This window comes from Hibiscus syriacus, unplaced genomic scaffold, assembly GCF_006381635.1.
Source record: "Hibiscus syriacus cultivar Baekdansim isolate YM2019G1 unplaced genomic scaffold, ASM638163v2 tig00111851_pilon, whole genome shotgun sequence".
NCBI lineage: Eukaryota > Viridiplantae > Streptophyta > Magnoliopsida > Malvales > Malvaceae > Hibiscus > Hibiscus syriacus.
The window spans coordinates 211,968-236,436 of NW_024063203.1; the positions used below are offsets into that span (position 1 = coordinate 211,968).

At 32.9% G+C, this 24,469-nt stretch overlaps 4 protein-coding genes and 1 pseudogene across 5 annotated transcripts; 2 read left to right on the forward strand and 3 right to left on the reverse strand.

Annotated features, from left to right (window-relative positions):
* The first annotated feature begins 1,600 nt into the window (after window positions 1-1,600).
* On the forward strand, window positions 1,601-19,791 carry LOC120172413 (ethylene-responsive transcription factor ERF073-like). Its single transcript, XM_039179868.1, has 3 exons — window positions 1,601-1,876; window positions 1,954-2,654; window positions 19,779-19,791. The coding sequence occupies exons 1-2, from the start codon at window positions 1,693-1,695 to the stop codon at window positions 2,625-2,627; spliced, it is 858 nt and encodes a 285-aa protein (XP_039035799.1). The 5' UTR covers window positions 1,601-1,692; the 3' UTR covers window positions 2,628-2,654; window positions 19,779-19,791.
* Window positions 8,015-13,085, reverse strand: LOC120172412 (fumarate hydratase 1, mitochondrial-like). Its single transcript, XM_039179867.1, has 12 exons — window positions 12,999-13,085; window positions 12,332-12,430; window positions 12,076-12,176; window positions 11,840-11,921; window positions 11,627-11,721; window positions 11,470-11,536; window positions 11,223-11,369; window positions 10,998-11,096; window positions 10,859-10,888; window positions 10,280-10,345; window positions 10,089-10,193; window positions 8,015-8,020 (listed from the first exon to the last, which is right to left on the reverse strand). Exons 1-11 carry the CDS (start codon window positions 13,077-13,079, stop codon window positions 10,107-10,109), a joined length of 954 nt encoding a protein of 317 aa, XP_039035798.1. The 5' UTR covers window positions 13,080-13,085; the 3' UTR covers window positions 8,015-8,020; window positions 10,089-10,106.
* Window positions 8,508-24,059, reverse strand: LOC120172414 (GTP-binding protein SAR1A-like). Of its 2 annotated transcripts, XM_039179870.1 has the most exons (4): window positions 23,703-24,059; window positions 23,310-23,441; window positions 21,876-22,197; window positions 8,508-8,520 (listed from the first exon to the last, which is right to left on the reverse strand). In XM_039179870.1, the coding sequence occupies exons 1-3, from the start codon at window positions 24,042-24,044 to the stop codon at window positions 21,877-21,879; spliced, it is 795 nt and encodes a 264-aa protein (XP_039035801.1). In that variant the 5' UTR covers window positions 24,045-24,059; the 3' UTR covers window positions 8,508-8,520; window position 21,876. The 2 variants fall into 2 exon arrangements, with proteins under 2 accessions (XP_039035801.1, XP_039035800.1); XM_039179869.1 differs by lacking the exon at window positions 8,508-8,520 and having other exon boundaries at window positions 21,592-22,197.
* LOC120172516 lies at window positions 13,536-15,519 on the forward strand (annotated as a pseudogene).
* LOC120172411 (protein disulfide-isomerase like 2-1-like) lies at window positions 16,955-19,764 on the reverse strand. Its single transcript, XM_039179866.1, has 11 exons — window positions 19,610-19,764; window positions 19,302-19,386; window positions 19,015-19,112; window positions 18,833-18,888; window positions 18,537-18,654; window positions 18,405-18,432; window positions 18,230-18,321; window positions 17,981-18,137; window positions 17,760-17,884; window positions 17,543-17,645; window positions 16,955-17,020 (listed from the first exon to the last, which is right to left on the reverse strand). Exons 1-11 carry the CDS (start codon window positions 19,762-19,764, stop codon window positions 16,955-16,957), a joined length of 1,083 nt encoding a protein of 360 aa, XP_039035797.1.
* Window positions 24,060-24,469: the final 410 nt, after the last annotated feature.

The window sequence follows — 24,469 nt, forward strand, 5'->3', positions numbered from 1 at the left end:
CATATGACAATTTTAAACTTTTCAAGAGACGACTATCCTTCTCATCTTCTCTTGATCTATCCCTACCATGGAACGGATGGAGAAAAATATTTTGATCATTGCAAATAGATAATATTATATTTTTAATACATATTTAAAAGTAACATTAGTTTTATATTTTAATATTTGTAACCTATTCAAAATTTAATATAATCCGGAATAAAAGAGAACAATCGAACTAGATAAATTTAAATTCTATAAAAATGTACCATATTAACTGAGTTTTACACTAAATTGAATTTAATTAAAACTCATCTATAATATAAAAATTGATTGAAGAATAAATGGATTGACGAAAATATATATATTAAAGTTTTTATTGACATTAATTACATTGAATTCGATATCAGAAACTATGTCCCTTTCACTAATAAAGTTATTAGGTCTGTAAATGAATTCAACGAACAAAAAAAATGTATATTCATGTTTGTTCGTTGAATTCTAACCGAATAAACAAACGAACATAAACAATTAAATGAACGAAATTTTTTGTTCGTGTTCATTCATTAAAAAATTTGTCTTGTTCATGTTCGTTGGTTAAATGATAAGCGAACACAAATAAACAACATGGAATTAATTGAGTTTATATTTGAGAAGAATTCTTTTTTTTCCAAATAATTTTAGGATTTGTATTTTTTTTAATTAATTGAGTTTATATTTGAGAAGAATTCTTTTATTTCCAAATAATTTTAGGATTTGTATTTTTTTTAATTTATTTGAGTTTAAAATTAATTATGTTTTAAAATATTAATGGATTTAAGGTTAAAATTTATTAGATCTTAATATTTCAAAAGGTCTAGATATTGAGCTGAATATTAATGAACGAACATAAATGAACGGATTACCGAACGTTCACGAATGTAAATAAACGAACAAACCCTTTATTCATGTTCGTTCCTTTAGTTAAATGAACATGAAATCTAGTTTATTTTCATTCGTTTAATAAATAAACGAACTTCCTGTCGAATGGTTCACAAACGGTTTGATGAACGTCCAACTTGTTTATGGGCTAAAAAGTATTATAACTACAATTTTTCAACTTGGAGTTAATTTATAAACATAATGACCCACCAAAGAGATTGATTAATTGACTAATGATCAAGTCAATCACTATACGCCCACCGGTTAAGACCTAAACACATTCGGCGTGTAGTTCATTGGCTAGTACCCATTTCTTGTCCACTTACTTTCTTCATTAACACACCAATTGCAATGGAATTAATGGATAATACTTTTCCATAAATGATTGTAAAAATGTAAATACTCGGATTTATTTCGAATTGAATCAAAGTTAAGGGATGAATATAAATTCTAATTAGATCTTTTATTGATTCAAATTTAACTCAAATATTATACACTTTTTAATTTGATTTGATATAAATATATAAATATATATTTTTTATAAAATTAAATTAAAACAAAATTAAACGAATTCGACTCTCGAGCCGTAATTTTTGTAGGTGTGGGTAAAAGGGTGAGGAAAGTTCCACACCCCAGCTTGTGTTGGCTGTATTCTATTTGCCTCTCCCTACTTAAACCACCCACCATGGTCATTCTCTTCCCCATCCCTTAAACCCTTCTAAATTTCCTTTTCCTTATCATTTCCATTAAGCTTTTCCAAGATCCAAACTACTTGATCTGATTTCAAAGAAAATGTGTGGTGGTGATATCATCGCTGAATTCGTCACTCGGAAAGGCGGCCACCGTGTGGCTGCTTCCGATTTCTGGCCCAACTCTCCTTTGGCTAACATCGATGGCTTTAGCTCTGATCAGAGTCAATCCTACAGTGATGATTCGGTCTGTCTATTTAAAAGACCCCGACCCCAATCCTCCTCGGGTACTAGTTGTTTCATTTTCAGAAGTTTAGTCAACCATCTTGTTTCTGATTTTTGTTTTGAACATTTTTACGAACAGGTGGTGCGCGAGTGGAGACGAAGGTGAAACGGCAGAGAAAAAACCTGTACCGGGGCATACGGCAGCGTCCATGGGGCAAATGGGCGGCGGAGATTCGCGACCCCAGAAAAGGGGTTCGTGTTTGGCTCGGCACTTTCAGCACCGCCGAGGAAGCAGCCCGCGCCTACGATAGAGAAGCTCGTAAAATCCGCGGTAAGAAAGCCAAAGTCAATTTCCCCAACGAAGACGACGCTTTCTCCACGCAATATAACAACTCAAACACTGCCTGGAATCCCGCCCAAAGCAATAATCTCAGCGACAATGGATTCCATTGTGACTGGAACGAACTTGGCGAATTCTCGACCGACCCGATTGTCATATCTGAAGAGGAAAAATCAGGGTCTAGCGATCAAAACACGATGAATTCATGTTACCTTCCGGTGAAGGCCGAACAAGAAGAGGCAGTGAATAAGGCCGTGTTCGGGGTTGAAGAAGAAAACCAAGTACAGAAACTATCGGAGGAACTAATGGCGTACGAGAATTACATGAAACTGTATGAGATCCCATATCTGGGAGGAGAACCGTCGACCCAAAATGCCATGGCTCAGCCGGAGAGTGTTTTCGGTGAACTTTGGAGCTTTGTCGATGATGATAACAGCGCCGTCGCTTTTCCTCCGGCGTCACTGACAATATGACGGGACGGCTTTGGTTTTACTTTCTTTGTATGGTTTTCCTTTTTTTCCTTAATGTTATATGAATTAGGAGAAGATGAACTGCTTTTTAACTCTCGCATATGTTTGATTGTCTTTGAATTTGTGAAATAAAAAAAAAATTAATACTTAATTTTAATTAATTAGTTTTTTTTCACCTGTTCCAAACTTTTTGGGCGGTGTAAATCGTAAAAAAAATATCCCTATTTCAAAAATATTTATTTGTGTCAATTGATATTATCTTTAATAAAATATATAAAAGAATGTATCAAAATATTATTTTATTTGATTACATCATTGTCATTTATATTATGTTGATTGAATTGTATTAGTCGAATTTTAAGTAGTTTGCGATTAATTATGAAGATATTGAATTAGTTAAAATTTCAAAGATAATTATATTTCGTATTCTTTATAAAATTATGATAAATTACATAATTCCTCGTTGAGTTATACTCTATCTCCTATTTTGTTTATCGTATTTTTAATTTACTCACCAAAATTTCAAAATACTTCTATTTTGTTTATTCTGAATTATTTTATTATTAGTTTGGCATGATATGATGTTTTATATTATTTAATATAAAATAATCGAAAACATAAAATAATAACAAAAGGTGGTCGGATATCACTGTCGACCGTCATAGATGGTGGACGTTCGGTCTCAAATTTTATATATTCATTTGTCTCAACTCCTGAGTTCAAATCCGATGGTTGTTTCACTTAAAAAATGTCCCACGATCGATGAATATCAACTGAAACGTTTTGACTTCATCACTTTCAATCTATAAGTCATGGACTTCGAAGCAAGTTATAACAAAACGGAGGTCAGATCCGGACTCGCGATGTTGAGGCGAAGTGACCCATAAATTTTGGGACCGAATGACCGCCATATATGTCGGCCAATGGTGGCCAGCGATTGTGTCGGATCATCTTTTATTTTTATTTTATATTAAATAGTAATAATAAATATCACATTATATACAAATAATAATAAAATAATTCAAAATGGTCAAATTAGAAATAATTTAAAAATTCAATGAATAAATTATAAAAAATAAAAATACGATGAATAAAATAAAAAAAATTATAATTCAGCGAGGAATTGTACGATTTACCCATAAAATTATAGGAACGAAGAGGAAGAATGTTACTTGTAAAGAACGCCGGCAATGAAGTGGGTCCCAAAATGGGTGAGTTGGGCCGAGATGTCGGTAAAGGTGAGGTTTACAATCATAAAATCTAATCTAAGTTGGGGAAGCTGCGGCGCCGCCGGTGGTTTTGCGGTTACGGTTTTCATCGTACCATCTTTGTCTTGTCTGAAGAATCTCATGCCTTGTCTTAAAACTTTGACCTTGACACGTCACCTACGATTTTTGTTTCGGTTCTCACACTTGGTAGGTGAAACTGGCGCCCATAGATTTCGTGCTTTTATTTATTTATGCCCGTTCTTACCTCCTTTGAAGCATTCAAGTACAATTCCAACTCTTTTACCACTTTAATTTAAAAATGTTGGATAGGGTACTGTCACCGACTTTGAATGTTATAAAATATCTTTTGATTATAGTTTATAATATATTGTTTCGTTGAATCTTTTGATTATAGGATGTTATTTCATTGAATCTTTCGATTATTAAGTTAAAAAATAATTATTTAATTATTTATATATTTCAAACTAGTCTATTTTTTTTGTTAAAAATTTGACGGACGTCTGAGTTTAATATTAACCTACTAAAATATTATAAAATCATAGTTTAATAATATCAATTGGTAATATCGTTGCTTTCAGCACTAACTAAATAACATAATGTTTCAAGCACTGATTCCACAATATGATATAAATTGATAGTCGATCCATAAAATACAATTTAAATGGTTATAGAACCAGATTTTATCATATCTCAATCAACATGTTAATGTTAAGCTCAAATGAGCCGTCAATTTTTTAATAAAAAATACGAGTTTGAAACATATAAATAGTCAGATGATCATTTTACAACTTTTAATAATGAGAATACTAAATAAAATAATATATTATAATTAAAATTTATTTTTTAATTTTTAATAATTAAAAAACTTAACAAATTAGCATGATGATTTCGGACGTTAATTAATTAATTTTTTTCCTCCTTTGAAGTACTACCACCAAAATTCCTAACGATATTTTGTACTGCTACCAGCTGTAGGCATTAGGCGTAACTTCAATTTCTTTATTATATGTATATAATTAACGTGAAAAATTATTTTATTTTAAAAAATCAAATAATTTCAAATTCTAAATATTTCGATTTTAAGAATTTACAGTAATTCTATTAATCAATTTTGATTTATGTCTATTCGTTTCACCTTTTAATCAAAATAAAAAAGGGTAAAGTATATAAATAGTCCCTAATCTTTTAGGAAACTTGCATTTTGATCACCCAACTTTTGAAACTTTCAATACAATCATCAAACTTTTAGTTCGTTTTCATTTTGGTCTCTGTCGTTACCTCCCGTTAGTTTTTGCTGACGTGACACTTAACTCCTGTTAACTCCCCTTCTTCTTCTCCAGGTTATCTTTTCTTCTTCTCCAAAGGCATTTTCTCTGGACATGGAGAAGTAATTGTTGAATCTAATACCGTCAACCCCTTCTTCTTCTTCTCAAGCTATCTTAAATATGGTATGTTCTCTTATGGTTAATTTTATTACCCTTTGATTTAAAATTTTTATTTTTAATCTTTGGGAGCTTTTCCCCTTTATTGTGTGGACATTTAGAAGAATGACGAGATGCTTTTTGGAAATTGAAGATGAGTTTTTGGGGTTTTGATTCATTCTATGGATAAGGTTTATGAGACGTTGAGGTTGTTTTTTTCTTTTTGCAATTCTAAAGAGAAAAAAATGCAACTTCTTGCCATTTTAATGGTGAAAAAGAAAATGCATTGTTGGATTTCATGAATAATTTAGTGTGTGAAATTTAGTTATTGTTTCCTTGCATGTTTATCGTATCAAAATAGTATTATTTTATGGTGATTTGTTGTTGAAATTTGTTGGAAATTTGAAATTTGCATATTTGAGTAAAAATTAGATCTTGATATTCAAGGCCAAACAATGGATCATAAAGACAAATGTTTCACCAGTTTTTTCCCTTAGGGATTTTTATCTAACTAGCCAAATTGAGCATGCCATAATCAAGCCCATAAACTTAAAAGGTATATGTTTCATTTAATAACATTCTAAATGTGTCTACGACTCTCAATGGAACATACAATGGGCTTATATTTATTATCATAGAATCATTTATTAATCTACGTCTGATAACTGTAAAAAGATCTGATAACTGTAAACATTTGATAACTGAAAATCATCTGATAACTGTAAATATCTGATAACTGAAAATCATATAATAACTGTGAAATGTCTAATAACTGTAAACATTTAGAATTCAACATCATAAATATAATACTTGGGCAATTCATACCCAAAATCATTCATAAAACTTGATGAAAAATATTATAGAAATATTCCATACTGAAAATTTATAAATCATACTGGAAAATAAAATGAGGTTAACTTATCGCAAATCATCATTGATAAGAGTAATTAAATAAATAAACTAGACTCATTTGAACAATTAACTTGTAAATCAAATATAAGTCTCATCAAGCTTTAAAAATTACTTTCACTACACAATTTATTGATATTTTATATTCTGACAGTTTGCACTAGATTCAAAGTTGTACAATTTATAGCAGATTTTCAAAGTTGATTGACAAAAGTTGTTTTGGATAGAATCTGATGTCTTGTTTTTTGACCTATCACTGATTAAAATTTTATATATTTTTGTATACTCCTAGAAATCAGTTTCTATTTGTTCTAAAAGAAACTGGACTAATAGAAGAATCTAATAGTATGAGATTCATCCTCTAATCATTTTTGTAGAATTTTTGATGATTTTCTAAACTTACTGTTCAAAACATAATTTATAGGCAGATTTTACCAACTAGTGTCCATGATTTATTCACTAGGTCTATTAGTTTACTAAATAAACATATAAACTTGAATCATACTTCACATAACACTAAGTCACTTCTTAACGTAACTATGACACTGGCTCATCGCAAGCCAATGTTTGGTCGAAACATATATACAATTGAAATGCACTCACATTTGCCTCGCCATGAAATATTCTCCACGATGATCTTCTCGATCCAACACTTTTTCTTACCCTTTCAAGCTACTTGAATCACTAAATTTACTGTCGACACCATATAATCACATAGAATATTCAAACTATTCGTTAGTATCGAACTAACATAATCTAAACTTAAATATAAAATTCGATAAAAATAAATTCGATACTTAAATTTATATAAAACTTAAATCGAACATCGATCGTAATTTCAAACTTCCCAAAATATTCCTTAAATTCCATGAATATTTCGTTTCACTTCAACTCTTCAACTTTTACTAATTTCATAATCCAATCACTAATTATGAATTCTTTTTAGAATTCATATCAATTTTCCTATTTAATCCATAATGACCTTTCACCATTATGATCATTTCACATTGATCACATAAAATTTCCAACACCTCAATAAAATATTCAAATCAACACTTCAACATTCAAAAGCTTGCAATTTCATCCTAAACTTTCTTAGACTTTCCAAATTCAACCACACAACTTGATAAACTTGAAATTAAATCTCAACTTAAGAATTAAACCAAAAAATTAGCATACTAAATAAATTTCTAGCATTACAATAATTTACTCAAATGATACTTCCATATTTAATAATCTTAAAATCAAATCCCCATAATATTGAGACTTTTCGAATCCCACCCTCAAATTTTATCCAATTTGCAATTTGGTTCCAAAAAACTTTCCAACTTAAATTTCCAGTATTTTCGACTATCGAAAATCAGCATTAACCCTTCAATTATTACATTCTTACAATAATATCCCACAATTCTCAAAACTTGTATATTAACCATTTTACTAACTCAAGGATCCAAATTGATCTCCAAGTCACATATAACACTTTTAATATTAATTCTAGACTATAGGAAAATTTTCAATTTTCCCCCCTAATTTTTCCCCAATTGGTCGAATATCACTATGTACTTAGGGTGAACTTTTCATTCAATTTCAAGCATGAGTTCAACTTATTTATTATTAAATTCATGCTATTCTAGCCATAACAACATCAAACTACATAAAAAAATCCAACATTTCCAAAAAAACCTAATTAGGCCAAATGGTATACAAACATGTACACATCAAATTAATCATCATACATGTCTTAAAATTAATCTCCAACCTCAAAAACATAAAAGTTCTTCATCAATCTTTCAAAACCCTACATAAACCCTAATTTTTAATCTCAACACACAATCATCTCCACCATGAAATATTAGTGCCAAATGATAGAGAATTTCATGTAGAATAATTTTATATTTCACAACTTAATCCAAATACTAATCATGTAGCTTTAAAAATCAAAATAAAATCCTTACCCTGGAAACCCTTGAACTTTCGACCTAAGGTGAAAAAATGGCTGAAAATGCTTAATTATCTTGATAATTCTAGTATTTAATATATAATACACTTGGCATAAAGTTAATTTAATTGAACTTAAAATTCAATTAATGAGAAATTCCAAAAATACCATTAATGAACCTTGATAATTACCAAATGTCATTGCATTTTCTTCCAATAAAATATTCCTTAGTCAAAGATGAATCACCTTGGATTTGAATTTTCACTTTGGCCATGTAATTTTTGAAAATTGCATTTTAGTCACTAATTTTCCACTGTTCAATCAAATCTGAAAAATTACATTGTTTTAAGCCAAAATTCTTTAATATAAAACATGGAAATAATATTTCCAACCATTTTCTAACATCCTTTAATTTTTTGTAAAAATTTGGTTCGATCTGATTATCTGATTTCAATGTCGAAGTTTATTGCTTTATAACTTTTAGCACAAATCTCATACTGAAAATATGATTCCCACAAAAATCCTTGTTTTAGGCCAATCAGTTTATTTATAGGCTAAAATATATAACTTTTGAAAATTATATTTTTAGTCCCTAAACTTTTACAAAGTTTATACTTTAACCCTCAAACTTTAAAAACTTACATTTTAGTCACTAGTTAAAATTTGGAGTATTACATTCATCATGTTAGATTTCATGGGTAAAAGGAAAAAAAAAAGAATCATGAATGTGTTAACGGGATTAAGTGTCGCATCATCAAAAACTAACGAGAGATAACGACAAGGACCAAAATGAAAATGAACTAAAAGTTTGATGATTGTATTGCAAGTTTTAAAAGTTGGGTGACCAAAATGATAATACCCTAAAAGTTTGGTGACTATTTATATACTTTACCCTAAAAAATTAAGTCTCAAAATTTTATCCAAAAACATTTTGATTGTGATGATTTATTTATACAAAAATGAAATTAATTAGTGTCAAAGTACTTTCATCTCGCTTGTAGTATTAAACTTGTTACAAAAAAATTGCAAAGAACATTAAAAAAGTTATCAACTTCTGATAACCATTTTTTTAATAAATGATTTGAAAATTATTATAACATAAAATATGAAACATTTATTTTGACAAGAAAATAATATGACTAACATCTTAAAGATTGTGTCGAATGTTTATCTTTCTCTCTTTCGATAGGAAAAGAATTAAAGAACACAAAATTAATTTTATAAATAATTTAATCATTTTTTTGTTGGATTATATAAATATAACATATATAATGAACTCATGAAGTGACTTCAGTGATAAAAGATCGATCAAAATTATTATATATAATATACTCGAACAATTAATTTTTAATTGATAATAGACGAACTAAAAGTTACTATTAATGTGTAAAGTTATTTATCAAGATTATGATCTCAAATTATATAATAATAATAATAATAATAATTTAAATTTTATGACATCACACCTTCAAATGAAAACTAAGGCCTATAAAATATATTTGTCAATTTAAAATATCAAAATTATAAAATTTTGACATTAAAATCCAGAAATGATAATTTATCGAAAAAGTTAGGTACACATAAATGTCCCTATGGTCGGTGTCTATATGGACTCGATGTATTTTTGATATAGTGTAAACCGCAATATGGGCTCCTGAGTTATTTTTAAAGGGACGTTTTGTATTGTATTTGATATGAACTCATGAGCACGGATTAAGTCGTTTATGTAGTAAAAGAATTATTTTTATTCTTGGGAACTCGAGCTCGAACACCATAAATATTAGGAGTGTGAGTGTTTAATATTAAAATGTTAAGAGCTATCTTCGAACATATATTGTCTTGTATTACCCTAAATTATTAAAAAAATGGACTCATGAACTGAAAATATCAAATTTCACTTAATTATTGGGGAATTAAACTGGAGTTATCAAATGAGTGGATACCGAATAATAGCTTGTTTGAGTACATAATTAAAATCTGGTCCTTAATCAGATGGACCAATCATTTTTTCCGGCACCACAAGACAATCAAATTCTTCTTCTGTCAGCAGACCCAGCTTGGCCGTTGCCGCCTACAAAGACGAACCAAAACACAGTCTCAGATCGGATTTCACTAATAATATTTGCATGAAAAATGATAGTGAAGATCAAACATGACCTTCAAGGAGCAGCCTTCCCTGTGTGCTGTCTTGGCAACTGTTGCAGCATTGTCATAACCGATTTTCTGAAAGAAAAAACCAAGATTCCACTATTAGTTATGTTGACGACAATAATAACATTACAACAACTGTTGACGGTTTACTCTTTTTAATTTGGGTGAAGAATTATTGTCTCGATTGATCTAATAAATAGAAAGAAATGATATATAGGGTAGGAAGAGAAATCGAGAAAGAGAGAGTCCAAGTCTTCTCTACAACCATTCACGGTGACTTATAAATGGCCTCTTAGTGTTAGTGTCGGGGTTAATTAGATGATACACTCACGGGATAAATAGATATATAGATATGATGATTGTCAGATATTAGATTGTACTTCATATAATCACGTTAAGGGGATGTAGCTGTCCTCTCAAAGAATATAGAGTTTCGGAGGCTTTGAGGAATTCTAAAAGATACAGAATTTCAAAGACTTCGATATACTCAAAAGGTCTCAACGCTCGACAACACTTTTCCATATACACTCGATTCAAAGTGAAAACATCCAAAATCAAGACAATGAAACAAAGATGAAGACTTACAGGGTTCAAGGATGTCACAAGCATTAGAGACTGCAAATTGTCACAAGCCAACGACACATGATCATGGTTAGCTTCGGAATCGATTGAATGGTATAAAATATAGGGACGATAATGAGTCGAACACGAAGAGATTACAGACCTCATGCAGTAATTTCGAAATCCTTTCCTTATTAGCTTGGATTCCCTTCACACAGTTCTTCTCGAAGGAAGCAGCCGCATCACCCAGCAACCGTATTGACTGATACCAAAGAAAACAACACTTAGATCCTAATTCCAGACAAGTACCCGCAACGAACACGGTTCCGATACGACGGAAACGCTTGTCGGATACGTGAAAGTTGCAAGAAAAGAACAAATTACGTACATGTAAGAGTGCATTAGCCATCAATGGCTTGAACACATTGAGTTCAAAGTGGCCATTTGATCCACCCACTGTGATAGCCACATGGTTGCCCATAACCTGGGCGCAGACCATAGTAAGAGCCTCACATTGTGTAGGATTCACCTTTCCCTGAAAAAAATATTAAATTTCATGAATAATTTTATTCGTATCGTATCATATCCGTATTCGTATAAATAAATCGATAGATAAGATAAGACGAGAATTTTACAGGCATGATACTGCTGCCAGGCTCATTTTCGGGAAGAATAAGCTCACCAAGCCCACATCGAGGACCACTGGACAAGAAAACATGGTGAAACCATGAGAACAATATTGCTAAATAACAAAAAAGAAAATAAAAATAAGGAAAAAAATAATTATAAAACCTTCCCAAGAAACGAATGTCATTTGCAATCTTCATGAATGATGCAGCTAAAGTATTCAAAGCTCCACTAGCTTCAACAAAGGCGTCATGTGCGGCCTGGTTATTAAAATGAAATAAAAATTTCATATATGTTATTCGAATTCGAGAGAAAATGTATTCGAAAGTTTTCGTGTTTAAAAATGTATCGAATAAAGAGAAAGTTGAGAGAATTAACCAAAGCTTCGAACTTATTTTCTGCTGTGACGAATGGCAACTTTGTTTCCTCGGCTACTGCAGCAGCTATCTTCACATCAAACCTGAGATCATTTTTTAACATTACACGCTCTCGAAATAAATTTTATTCGACATAAAATATGATACACGAATTTTAATTTTAACATAAATCAGACTCGTCGAAAAAATAGATCGTATCTCGACTCCGACCGACGTTAAAACACGAAGAAAACGTACCCTTTCTTTGTATTTAAACCTGTTCCCACGGCAGTGCCACCTTGTGCAAGCTGATACAGTCGAGGCAAGGTGGCCGAAACCCTATCGATTCCATACTTTACCTGCAACCCAACCACAAAACAAATACTAAATTGCATGTTTTTAACATTTTTATTTAAATTCCACTCGATTCAAAATAAAATAATTCAATTAAATATATATATAATCAAATTTCATCCTAAATTAGATAAAAGGAAGTGGTGGATAAAGAACTTGCCTGTGTAACATATCCACTAAACTCTTGTCCAAGAGTCAAAGGCGTCGCATCTTGAGTGTGGGTGCGACCGATTTTAACAATGTCTTTGAATTCATTAGACTGCCCAAAATAAATAAATAAATAAGTCCCAGATTATGTTTTTCTTTTGCTTTTAAGTCCCTAAATTATTTTGGAATCAAAGAATATTTTTGTTAAATTAAGAGATTAAAGAACAGTTTACCATTTTATTAATTAAAAGTCTTCCAACTTTAAGGGTTACAAAATGATTTTATCAAACCAAAAACCAAAAGGAGGCATTGTTAAAAAACTACAAGGCCAGACAGAAAACGAGCATTTGACATGGCGATTATTGGAAAACGTCGAGTCCACGAAGTGTATTTGGTGAAAATGCCATGCGCCAACATGCCGTGCTCTAAATTCCTAAATGAAATAATATTATAATGACTCTTGAACTTCAATAAATCTGTCATTACGGTCCTTTCTCTTTAAACCCATATTTTTCTTTATTAATATGGGTAAGTACAATACAATATCTGTTCAATGATAATTCTCAAACTTTCGACAGTGACGTTCACCGTAAATATAAGAGGATGTGAGATCCACATGTATAAACGTTTAATACTCTGATTTAAAATCATAAAGTAGGGTTAAGAAGCACGTGCAAAACCTTTGATTGCATAGTGGAATGCAAATTCTTCAACTCAGGTAATAATCTTGAGTTTATTTCCATTGCTGCTGCAATGTGCATTACCTGTAAATAAATAGGCATTATGAGACATGACATGTTAGATGATACATACAACAAAGACATAACATGCTAAGGACACAACATCAACTATTTTTTTAATTGTATAATGACAAAATAGGTACCCACCAATGCAAAGTTGTCAATTTCATGCCCTATTCATTTGTTTATTTTAACCAATCAAACCCTCCATCTAATACAACTCATCTTTGAATAATTTTTATCTTAATCCGATTATATGACAATGAATCTGAGTTTATATTATCGACTGAATCATAAATAAAATAATTAAAAATATCATTTAAATTTGAATTTACATCATCGATTTAATTCACATTACTTGTAAAAATCAAAATTGATTTCCAATCGTTCATTTAGAAAAAGAAAAAGAAGTTTTAAAGAAAGGAGAAAGAAAGAAGCCCCCTCCACCGTGAATCATGAACTTGAGTGGTGATTTTAATGGGCGAAGGTAGGGCCAAAGTAATAAAAAGGAGACTTTTGACTTTTTAAATTGATTGGGATTGGATTAAATTTAAATAATAAAGAAAGACTTTTAATTTTTGAAATTAATTGATCAAGTTGGTTTAAATACATAATGAGATGACTATCCAGCTCAGTTTTAACCTTGAGGTCGTGGGATCGAGTCTCACGGAGGACATTTCATAATTTGGAGGTTTCTACGGAAACTGCTCTCAACCTGATATTGGGGGCAACCTACTATCTTAACTCCCATTTACCCTATTACATATGGGAACAAGGGACATCCATTTTTTGGTTTAAATACATAATTTAGAAAGTAAGAAATCAATGACATAGATGGGTTAAGTTGTACTTACGGTTGGAAATGTGTCGTTAGAAGACTGAGATTTGTTAACATGGTCATTCGGATGTACAAACTTTTCACCACGTTTATGCCCCAGAATCTCAGCTGCTCGATTAGCAATAACCTAAGAAATTTTCAAAGATCCGAAACAAAGATTACGATCTCTTGTAATATTTGATGCATTGTCGATATAAAATGATCTATATGTGATCCATAGCTACCTCATTGGCATTCATATTACTCACTTCCTGACAATCTTATGGAATCTCTGGCTAGGTCCGACGGTATGTTCTATACCAGGTTAGTTGTTGCCTTGGAGCTCAATCAACAAGTATTTTACTAGTTAAGCTACTAAATGTGAGCTACATAGGCTTATATATGTATACTTATCGATATCGGCATAGTGAATGGCATGAATATAGCTGTTCTTGGCTGCGGTTGGATTTCGGTATTGATCGACTCAATCATGTATTGTTGTTCCATATTACAATAGCTGTTATCGGCTGCTGACTCTGTATCGATGGACAATCGTTTATGATTGCTTGATGTTCCAATTGCTGTTATTTGCTCCATATTCTTTTAGATTCTTTTCATAAATTGGATAATTGGTTTGCATCGACTGAAGGTCTCGTTTTTCAGTTGTTTTTTTTATAAATATGATCGCATTTTATAAGAGGATAAGTGGGATTAAGTTTCAAATTGTTGTTACTTTTATTGACAGACGTATCGGTGTGTTGAGTGAACCGAGTCAACCACGGGCGATTGTAGGGGAGTAGTATGGCATTTACATTGATTTACTCTATTTTGGTTTTCTACATATGCAATATCTCGGCAGTTTAGTGTTTGTTTCTACATTTTCATATTGATATGATGCAGTTTTTGCATCTTTGAAAAATCATCAGCCTTTTATCTTTCCAAGGGATGAACTTTCGTGTCAATATTCACCGATGTTGGAAGATTCAGATGAGTCGAGATTTTGTGAGGTGCCTATGAACACACGTTTATCCCATTCCGACAGTGCACCTACAAGTCCCGTTTCCCCATATAGATATCAAAGACCACTGAATGGCTTCTGTTCAACTCCTCCAACTTGTCCGTACCCTTCGCATGGGAAGCTCGGTGCTGTTGCTTGTTCACAGACTCGTCAAAGAGGCTCGGATGCAGAGGGTCGGTACCCATCTTCACCGAGCGGTATTTGCCATTCTGCTGACTTAAGGAGGGCAGCACTCTTGCGATCTGTACAGATGAGAACATAGCCTTCCGGTCAGCCGTCATTTGAATTGCCATTTGGATCAGACCAAGAGGGTGTGCCTAACATTGAGATTGAGGAACGACCGTGCTCATTTATGAAGTCCGTAGTTGATGATCGGGAATATCAGATCGAGGAGTGTTCTTCCTCGGGTAGCTCCGATCCTGAATTTAGTCGAGAGAAATCTTGCGGAGTGCTGCCGAGCATGAATTCGAAAGGGGATGAATCCGAGCATTAGATACTTTGATCGATCAAAGCTGGTTCCGACCTAGTTCTGAACATATCTCCATTGCAAGAATTAGATTGCTGGAGCATATTATGGATTTCTATTTGTGAATTTTAAGATGTTTTACTTATATAAACAGTTCCACCGGTTGAACCGATAATCGTTGGTCTACCGATTCGACAATAGGCGCAGCTGTTACAATATTGCAAATTAATTTCAAAATCTCATATTAATTCTCAGTATCCAAGCTTCATTCACGGAAAACATTAACTTTTCTGCACAAGTCCTTGTACTTTCATTCTAGAGTGAAATTTAGTCCCTGTATTTCATAATTGAATAGTCTAACCCTTATACTTTTAGTGTTGGTGCTAGGGGTGAACATTCGATCGAGTCGAATGTTATTCAAGTTTTCGATTCTTATTTTACGAATCGAAGTTGACTTGAAATATTATTATGATATTATTTGATTTCAACTTAAATGAATTTTTTTTATAATTATATACAATATATGTATATTTCTTCATATTTTAGGGACTCGTACAAATTTGAAAATCAATATACTCATTACTAAAAATTTCGAGTTACATTTTATAATTCTATTAGAACGTATTTTTTTTCAAATCGAGTCGAGTTTATGAAGTCATAACTCGAAGTTAATTCGAGTCGAGTTTGTGAATTACAACTCAAAATTTCTTGAATTTAGTAAAAAAAAAATCAATTTTTCAGGTTGAGTCGAATTTTACTCACTGCAAACAGATGAAATTAGTAACAATCTAGAATTTTTTTGTCTAAATACTTAAGTGGATTTTAAAAACTTGATAGAGTTAATTATATTGCACATCCTTAAATTATGACTCAAATTTTAAATTAGTCCTTAAACTTTGAAATTTATCCTCAAATTACGATTCACATCCCAAATCAGTTCCTAACATTTTGAGCATTCTAAATTCATCCCCAGACTTTTGAATGATTTTGGGGGAAATTATTGGAACATTCATAATTTTGGAGACTAATTTAGAATGACCGTTATAGTTCGGCAATGAATGTTGAATGCTTGAAAGTTCGAGACCAATTTAGAATGAGTCATTGTTTGGGGATGAAATTAAAATGTTAAAAGATTCAAATATCAATTTATAGTAAGAATCATAGTTTAGGAACTTATTATATAATTAACTCCTCGATATAACAGCTTGTTAAATGCGTTCCGCTTGTGCTTTGTTTATAACGATCTAAAATGATCGAAATTGTGAATCAAGGAAAAGGAAGAAGTTCGTATGCGTCTCAAATTGTCTAAATACTTGCATAGCCTTGTGCCGTGGTTCGTTTTAGAAGGCACGGTAAATGGTTTATTTAATTCTCTCAATCACGGAGGACTTCATCATTCAAGCCTCGACCTAGGAACAACAAAAATTAGCCCCGGAAAAAAAAAAACCCGAATTAAATCACTGTTCTAGCTTGTCCTAAGCCATTTGCTTTCCCAAAAAGTTCCATGCCTCACAAATTGGAACTGGAGTGCATCCCGGCGATTTTCGACAAACCCGATCCTCGAAAAAACGTGGTTGAAATTTCATCGAATCAGTTCAAGCAAAGGTTGATAAGATGTTCTTCTTGAAAGTGAATTCATCAGCTTTTGAGGGGCTTATTGACTGTCACCAAAGACATAAAACTCATTATTATAGCATATAACGAAAATAAAAACAAACATGGTTTGTGAAGTTAAATTGCTTCTTGACTACCCTAAAAGGTGGGCATCAAGTATGTCCCATGTTAATCCGACTCGTATAGGGTTATCGGATTATTATTCGTACCGATGCCCGAATTTGTGCTTGCATGCCATGAGTTTCTAACACGTAGGGATGAACTGAGGGTAACAGAAGAGCGGTCTCACTTCCAGAAATTTCAAATTTTTATATAATTTAGATATTTTTTATATTTTCTAACGACAATTTAATTATACATTATGAAATTATGTAATTTTATACCTCCAAATTTCTAACATAACCCCGGCATGAAATTCTACATCTATCCCTTCTAATACATATAGTCAAAGAAAAATATAGATTCGAAACAACATTACATAAAACATCGTAGCAATGGAAGAGACGTAAAGTTGTGACTGTCGCACCAGAGAAGCTTAAATTAATTTGGATTTCAAGAACATCCCTTACCTTGTGAAGAATGAGTTGCAGACGTTCAATTTCCTTCTTTGGATAATCGGCATCTTTCTTCTCCAGACATTTTTTAGCAGCTTTCAAGTATATCTTTCCATACCTGACAATCGCCAAAATAGAGTAGTAAGCTCATAACATAAAGAACTTTAAACAAAGTAGGAATTGACAAGAAATTTTCTTTAGGAGATGAATATTAAAGAAACCAATTAAATACCTCCAATCGGAACCCTTAAGCTTCTCGACTTCCTTTTCGATCTTTGAAAAGGCTGCTTGCTTCTCACCGCCGGCAGCAGCCACGAACTCCTTAACCAATGGATCCAAACTTGACAAAATACCAGCCTAAATAAAGACAAGGGGAGAAGAGTCAATGTCATACAGAAGAATTGGTGATGACAAACATGATGTAAACAATGTATACCGTGAGCTACTACTAACCTTTGAATTTAACTGCCCATTTGCATCACGATTGGTGCCACATATTTTATTGATGAAAGCAACAAAAGAATCCAAATCTCTTTCACCATTGTAATCTTCACCAGTTTTGTTGCCCTTGAGAAAGAATTTCAATGTCGGAAATCCGGTTACTTCGTACCTGCACTCATAATGAATACTGCTTAATATGCATCAACAGAATCCCTCCCTTTTATAAAAGAAACCCCAACTTATTGGCTAATTTACACTTACTTTTCAGTTAAATCCTTGTGTTTATCGGCATCTAGATTAGCTATTATTACATCTTCTTCCATTTTAAATGCCGTCGCTACCTTTTCATAGGTCTATACAGACAAAAAATACAAAGGGTACTTAGAATAGTTTACTGCTTCAGCCAACTCTATTAAGCAAAGATATAGATGCTTACAGGGGCAAGGATTTTGCAATGGCCACACCTAGCAGGAAAAAGTTAAAACACATTCAGTAGAAAAAATTGAAGCAAAAGAATTTCACCAGCAAAAATTGTTACGTGCATGAGGAAAATAAACCAAACGCTTACCAAGGAGCATAAAACTCAACCAACACGTCTTTGGTCTCATCAAGGACAACCTCATCAAAATTATCAGCATTTAGCACTACAACGCTGGATGGCACAGCAGCTATCTTCACATTGGTCCCTGCAAAACGATACATGAGCTTAGCAGAATCCTAGTGGGTTTTCACCTTTGTGCATTAATGTACTTTCAGCTAGTCTAGTCACCTCAGAAACACACAAGAGAAAGAAATCAAGGCAGAATTTCACAGATTAAGCAACATAAAAAAGGAACTTCCGAAAAGCGAAACGACTCATGTTACCTCCTTCAATATTCACAAACTCGGTAAGGGCTTCAGCAGTTGGGTGTCCTTCATATCTAGAGAAAACAGTTTTGATGCAGTAAGAGCAATGTTCTAAATAAAATGTTGAAACCAATTACAAAAGCACAAAAACAAGATCAAAACTTTCCAATTTCTACTTCCACAAGTTAAATTAGACTCACCTTTTAGGTTCCAGAGAGCCTTTAGGGAACCATTGAACAGTTGGGTAGCCTTCAACACCATATTTGATGCATAGACTCTTATGCTCATCACAGTCCAACTATACCACATCAACAAAATCTTTCAATATAGCATAATTTTCACAGTTCATATCGGAAACGAAATTCACTGATCAATGATAATTCATATTCGAACAACAAAACCTGTTTAATAATTAACTGCTAACCTTTCCGATCAATAGAAATAGAAAGAAAACTTCATCATATTCATGTAATTATAGATTGATAACCTTTCCAATCAAAACGGATTTAGCATTCTTAAAATTCTGCGCAAGCTTCTCATATTCGGGAGCTATCTTCTGACAGTGTCCACACCTGTGAATCGAGAAAACGATTACGTTGAGAATTGCGATCTAATGTCTTTCTAAATTCAAACCCTTCTTTCTAAAAAAGACTTACAGAAGCTTCAAAATCAGAGGCAGGAGAATTCAAACAAGGAAAACGATAAGAGAAAATCGAACACATTTTCATTTCAATTGCTGAATGTAAGATCTAACGAGAAAACGAGAGAGGAAGCGAGGCGATAGAAAATCGTTACCAAGGTGCATAGAACTCGACGAGAGCTCCTCTGTCTTGACCGACTTCCTTGTGGAAGCTTTCTTCGGTTAGTTCGACGACTTCGGCCGCCATTGTTGATGTCAATAAGAAGCACATCATGGCTCTAAAGGCTAACCATATCTGAGATTTCTCCATTTTCGTTGCGTTAGTTTTCTTCTTTAGATATCAATGATGCTTCGTCTTCGATTATTCTCTGGTTTTCGATATTTATTCCTAGTTCATGGCTTGCCAAACAAAAAATACTATTTACAAGGCCGATTTTAACTGTATTTGTTAGTGTAAATTGTAGAGAAAACTACACCAACTATCACTAATATTTGAGTCGGTTTTAGTTTTTTTCACTGACGTTTCAAAAGTAACAAATTGACCATTATGTTATCGACTTATAGCAAAATGATCATTTCACAGTCATCTACTTAAACCGATGATGTGACAAACTTTAAAAAAGTGGTTAATATATGGTTTTACCCCTAAACTACTGCTTAAACATCATATAGGCCTTCGAACAAGCTTTCTAATTTCTATTTTTTCTAAGCATCCCACCACCTCCCTTACAAAACGACACCCAAATGATTAAAACAAGAGAAAATCTGATACTATTAAAGACATTGAAGTTTATACCGGATTTGGTGGTTACTTGAACCGAAATAAATTTAGAAGATCTTGGATGCCTAGAAGGTGAGTTGTTGGTTTCTTATAAAGTTTGAATTTAGGTCTTCTGTAGAATTTTCATTCCTGGCGCTTTCTAATTTCTCTTCTACCATACTATTGCATTACTATTGTTACAAAACTTTATAATAGAAACTTTGCTTTATCCGCAACGTTCTGGTTTTGACAAGTGATGCTTTAAAAAGATTGGAGGAAAGACGAGTAGCGATACGATTTGTGATTGATCCAAGGTATTCTATAGTCATCAATGCTCGGTATCAAATTTTCTCCAGCTTTCATTATTTGGGTATCGTTTTGTAAGGGAGGTAGTTCGAATATAGTGGAGGCCAGGGGTGTGGATGAGCCAGCGCATAGTGCGCGATAGTGCAGGACCTCAAAAAATAGGAGTCCCGAAATAGAGTATATCTATCGGTTGTTGTCATTAAGAAGTAGAAAAATAGGTATAGAGTGGTGGTTAGAACATTGGGCTCATGGCTTTGTTGATCCTAAGTTTGAATCTTGTTAACAAGTAAAATTATTTTTGAGAAAAACAATGCAAGTGAGCCCCTGTTTTTTAAGTTAATGGAATTAGTCGTTTATTATTTCAGAAAAATAAGTTCGAGATCTAAGGGCCCCTTTACAAGAATTTGCACAGGACCTCCAACAACCTAGCCACGGCCCTGGTGGAGGCGATAGGGTATTTGGAAAAAAATGAAAATTAGAAAGTTTTGAGGTAAATTAGATATACAATCATTGTTAAAGGACCTATTTGATACTTTAGTAGTAGTTTAGGAGTAAAATTAAATATTAACCATTTTTACGTTGCCACATCATCAATTTAGCAAAGATAATGGTAGAATGATCATTTTGTTACAAATCGATAATGTTAGTGACCAATTTATTATTTTTGAAACTCTAATAGGAAAAAGAAAAGCTTATTCAAACATTAGTGACCGCTGACATAATTTACCCTAAATTATATTAATTTCCATTGGACCTTTAGAGTATTTACATTTTAATCACTAAAATCGAAAAAATAGCTTAGGTCAATTTTTCTTATATACCTAAATTTGATTTTCATCACTTTGATACTTAAATTATCATTTCGTCCCAATATGAATAAAAATTTAACCATATTAAAAAAAAGTTGACAATGTCAGCCAATGATAGAGCACCACGTATCTATTCATCCGTGTTATGAAAGAGTTATTTGTCACATTCAACATTCTTATCATCGAATATTGTATCGGCATTAACTTAGATACCAATGGATTTGGTTTGTGGGCTAAATTGATTTTTCTTTATTACAAGGGGTGAATTGAGTATTTAACCCTTAAAAATAATATAACTTTTACACGTGGTTATGATATGGAAGCTAATTGACAAAACTACAATACTATCGATTTGCTGCCACAAGTAGATTTTACAGATCCAAAACCAGCATACATCGAGTTTTTTTTTTTGTGAAACAGAATACATCAAACTTACAAACCCACTAAGGGACTGGTTCAAACAGTTTGATGAATTTTTCCTCAAGTCCGGCGTGATGAGATGGAATCGGAGTTTGGGACATCCGAACACGTTTCTTGGATCGTTACCTTACTTGATATACTGAGACATCCATTTGAAGCCATCGCCGTATCCCATTTTGCGGACAATGCTGCACATAAACACCTCTAGCGGACGGACATTTGAGTCGGCTAGGTTTACTTTGCCCTTGCCGGTGGTAAAGTTTGTGAGCCCGAGATGGTAACGTAACTCGTCCTCTGAGGCGGCATACGGTATATCGATCTTGTTTCCTAGAATAAGAAACGGCACATTGGCGAGGGACTCATCCGAAAGAAGTGCGTCGAGTTCCTTCCTTGATTCTGCAAACCTCTCTTTATCATAGGCATCTACCAGGTACACCACAGCATCCACCTGAACCCAGAAAACACACAGTTCACAGTATTCAGTCAAGACCGGACAGCCCATTGCATCTAACGAGCAACAATAATGACAAACACGCACGGTAGAAAACAAATCAAAGTGAAAAGGTAGCATCGACGGGATGTAGTAAAAACACCATTTGAACCCAATTGTATCCGGAGAATGTCGCTTGAAAGCATTGATCATACTGATAGCAAACCACCTACAAATACTTCACGATACAACCTTAGCATTCCAACTGGCAATTATAGACCACAACATTCAAAAACCAGGCAGTACTGGAAAATGTAGGATTGGGAATAGGGAAAGAAAACCATCCCATGCTTCACAGAGAATTTATCATTTCTGTGTTTTTCGTACTATCTGGTTTCGAAAAATCCACTCCATTTCAAGCAACAGCTAGCTATAAAGTAGAAGAATGCTACAGCGGCACAGAGCACACTTGGCCATCTTCCCAAAATGAAATACATTGAAGATATAGTTTAAGAATGAAAAGAAGGGCAACTATTTACAGCAGACTAAAGTCACTGAAAATTCATGACCATAAAGAAATCCGTTAAGAAGCTCAATGAAGATTGATCAGGCCCAAAATCAGGAGCGAAACATATGAACTCAAAGACATTTCGGTTATCTAAACATTCATTTGAAATTCCAAGAAGAAAATATTAAACCGGAAGTTTGTTTAGATGGCATGAAAACAGAACAATTCAAATAAACCCAAAAGAAAATCACATATCAGTCATGATGACTCGTGAAAACAAAATCCCAACCATATATGAATCATTGCAACTTATCTAATCATCAAACGACGTCAATTGCGAGGTATTCGAGTACAACATCTATTGCCAAAAAATGTAACAAAATCGAAAAGTGAACAAGAAGAGTCAAATAGTCAATAGAAACCTTAAACCTTTAAACCATCATAACACATAATTGGCCAATTAAGATTGCAACACCATTAGAGATGAATTACAATAACAAAGATTTCAGCTAACCTCGTATCGCCGAAACTAATAAGCACGAAACAAGAATGATCATTGAACCAAAAACCAAACAAATGTCAAGGCAAAAGAAAGGGGCATTAGTTTGAGCTATTGGTTTACCTTAGCATAGTAATCTTTCCAGACTCTGCGAGCAATCTGATGACCACCCAAGTCGAAAGCTTTGAACTTAATTTTCCCAATACTGAGTTCTTCCGATGTGGGGTACTGAGTTGGCTGATGCTGAACCAATCTCTGGAAACAGTTCACTACTTGATCAACATCGCTAATTACCCATTTTTCCATTCAAAAGTTAAAGAAAATCGAAGGATTAAAAGGGTTTAACTTTAATCTCTAGCACTGAAACAATCATAATAACCTAAAAATTTAGACAAACAAAGAGATGGACAGGATCCAAAGTTATAAACTTCCAAGTAAAATTGTTGGTGAAAAAACATAATTGGATGATCGGAGAGAAACGGGAAAAATGCTTAAAATGGGAATAAAAGAACGAACCTCGTCTTTCAACATATGGAGCAAGGTGGTTTTACCGGCATTATCGAGGCCGAGAAAGAGGATCTTAGCCTCTTTCTGCCAGAGGCCGAGGGAGGCAAGAACGCCGTAGAACCAATCGATAAGAAACATAGTGTTATTTTTTAGGGTTTGGGTTTTGGATTTCGACAAGGAATTTGTGACCGACAATGAGTGGAAGAGGGAAAGAGTAGTGATCAAGGCCTCGGTTTTCTCATCATCATCATCATCATCATCATAACATAAAAATACAAGCAAAAATAAAGCAGAGCTGACAAGTAGATTTGGTAATCCTGACTTGTAATGGTACATTTTTCTTACCGTCATTTTTGTAAGGTTAAATTGTGCTACACTTCCTGTACTATTATTATATTTGAAATTTCATCCTCCTGGTTTTGTTTTTAAAAATCTAATCACTCTGTTTTTCACAAAAACTCAAATTCAATTAGTAATACCTTTTAAAAATTTTATGTTAAATTCATTAAGGGATATTTTAAAAAAAATTAATAGTGTAACAACTAATCTTAAATTTTTAAATTTAAATGATAGAAAGACTAAATTTCAATTATACAAAGGCTACATGGACTTGAGTGGGCCTGTAAACGAACCGAACAGAGCGTTTAACGAACCGTTCATAAACCATTTGACGGGAAGTTCATTTATTTATTAAACGAATGAACATAAACAATATTTTATATTCACTTAATTAAATGAATGAACACGAACGAAAGACTCGTTTGTTCATTTACGTT

Excerpts from the sequence above, each read along its gene's own strand:
- LOC120172414 (XM_039179870.1), bottom strand. The coding sequence starts at position 24,044 with ATGACGGTAAGAAAAATGTACCATTACAAGTCAGGATTACCAAATCTA. Across the intron at positions 23,442-23,702 it reads TCCATATGTTGAAAGACGAG|AGATTGGTTCAGCATCAGCC; the intron begins GTTCGTTCTTTT and ends AACTGTTTCCAG. Across the intron at positions 22,198-23,309 it reads GGAAAGATTACTATGCTAAG|GTGGATGCTGTGGTGTACCT; the intron begins GTAAACCAATAG and ends TTCTGGGTTCAG.
- LOC120172412 (XM_039179867.1), bottom strand. The coding sequence starts at position 13,079 with ATGCACATTGCAGCAGCAATGGAAATAAACTCAAGATTATTACCTGAG. Across the intron at positions 11,537-11,626 it reads GACATTCGTTTCTTGGGAAG|TGGTCCTCGATGTGGGCTTG; the intron begins GTTTTATAATTA and ends TTTCTTGTCCAG. Across the intron at positions 11,370-11,469 it reads CTGGCAGCAGTATCATGCCT|GGAAAGGTGAATCCTACACA; the intron begins GTAAAATTCTCG and ends TATTTTTTTCAG.
- LOC120172411 (XM_039179866.1), bottom strand. The coding sequence starts at position 19,764 with ATGGAGAAATCTCAGATATGGTTAGCCTTTAGAGCCATGATGTGCTTC. Across the intron at positions 18,433-18,536 it reads GTTGAGTTTTATGCTCCTTG|GTGTGGCCATTGCAAAATCC; the intron begins GTAAGCGTTTGG and ends TTTTCCTGCTAG. Across the intron at positions 18,322-18,404 it reads ATTGCAAAATCCTTGCCCCT|ACCTATGAAAAGGTAGCGAC; the intron begins GTAAGCATCTAT and ends TTGTCTGTATAG.
- LOC120172413 (XM_039179868.1), top strand. The coding sequence starts at position 1,693 with ATGTGTGGTGGTGATATCATCGCTGAATTCGTCACTCGGAAAGGCGGC. Across the intron at positions 1,877-1,953 it reads CCGACCCCAATCCTCCTCGG|GTGGTGCGCGAGTGGAGACG; the intron begins GTACTAGTTGTT and ends TTTTACGAACAG.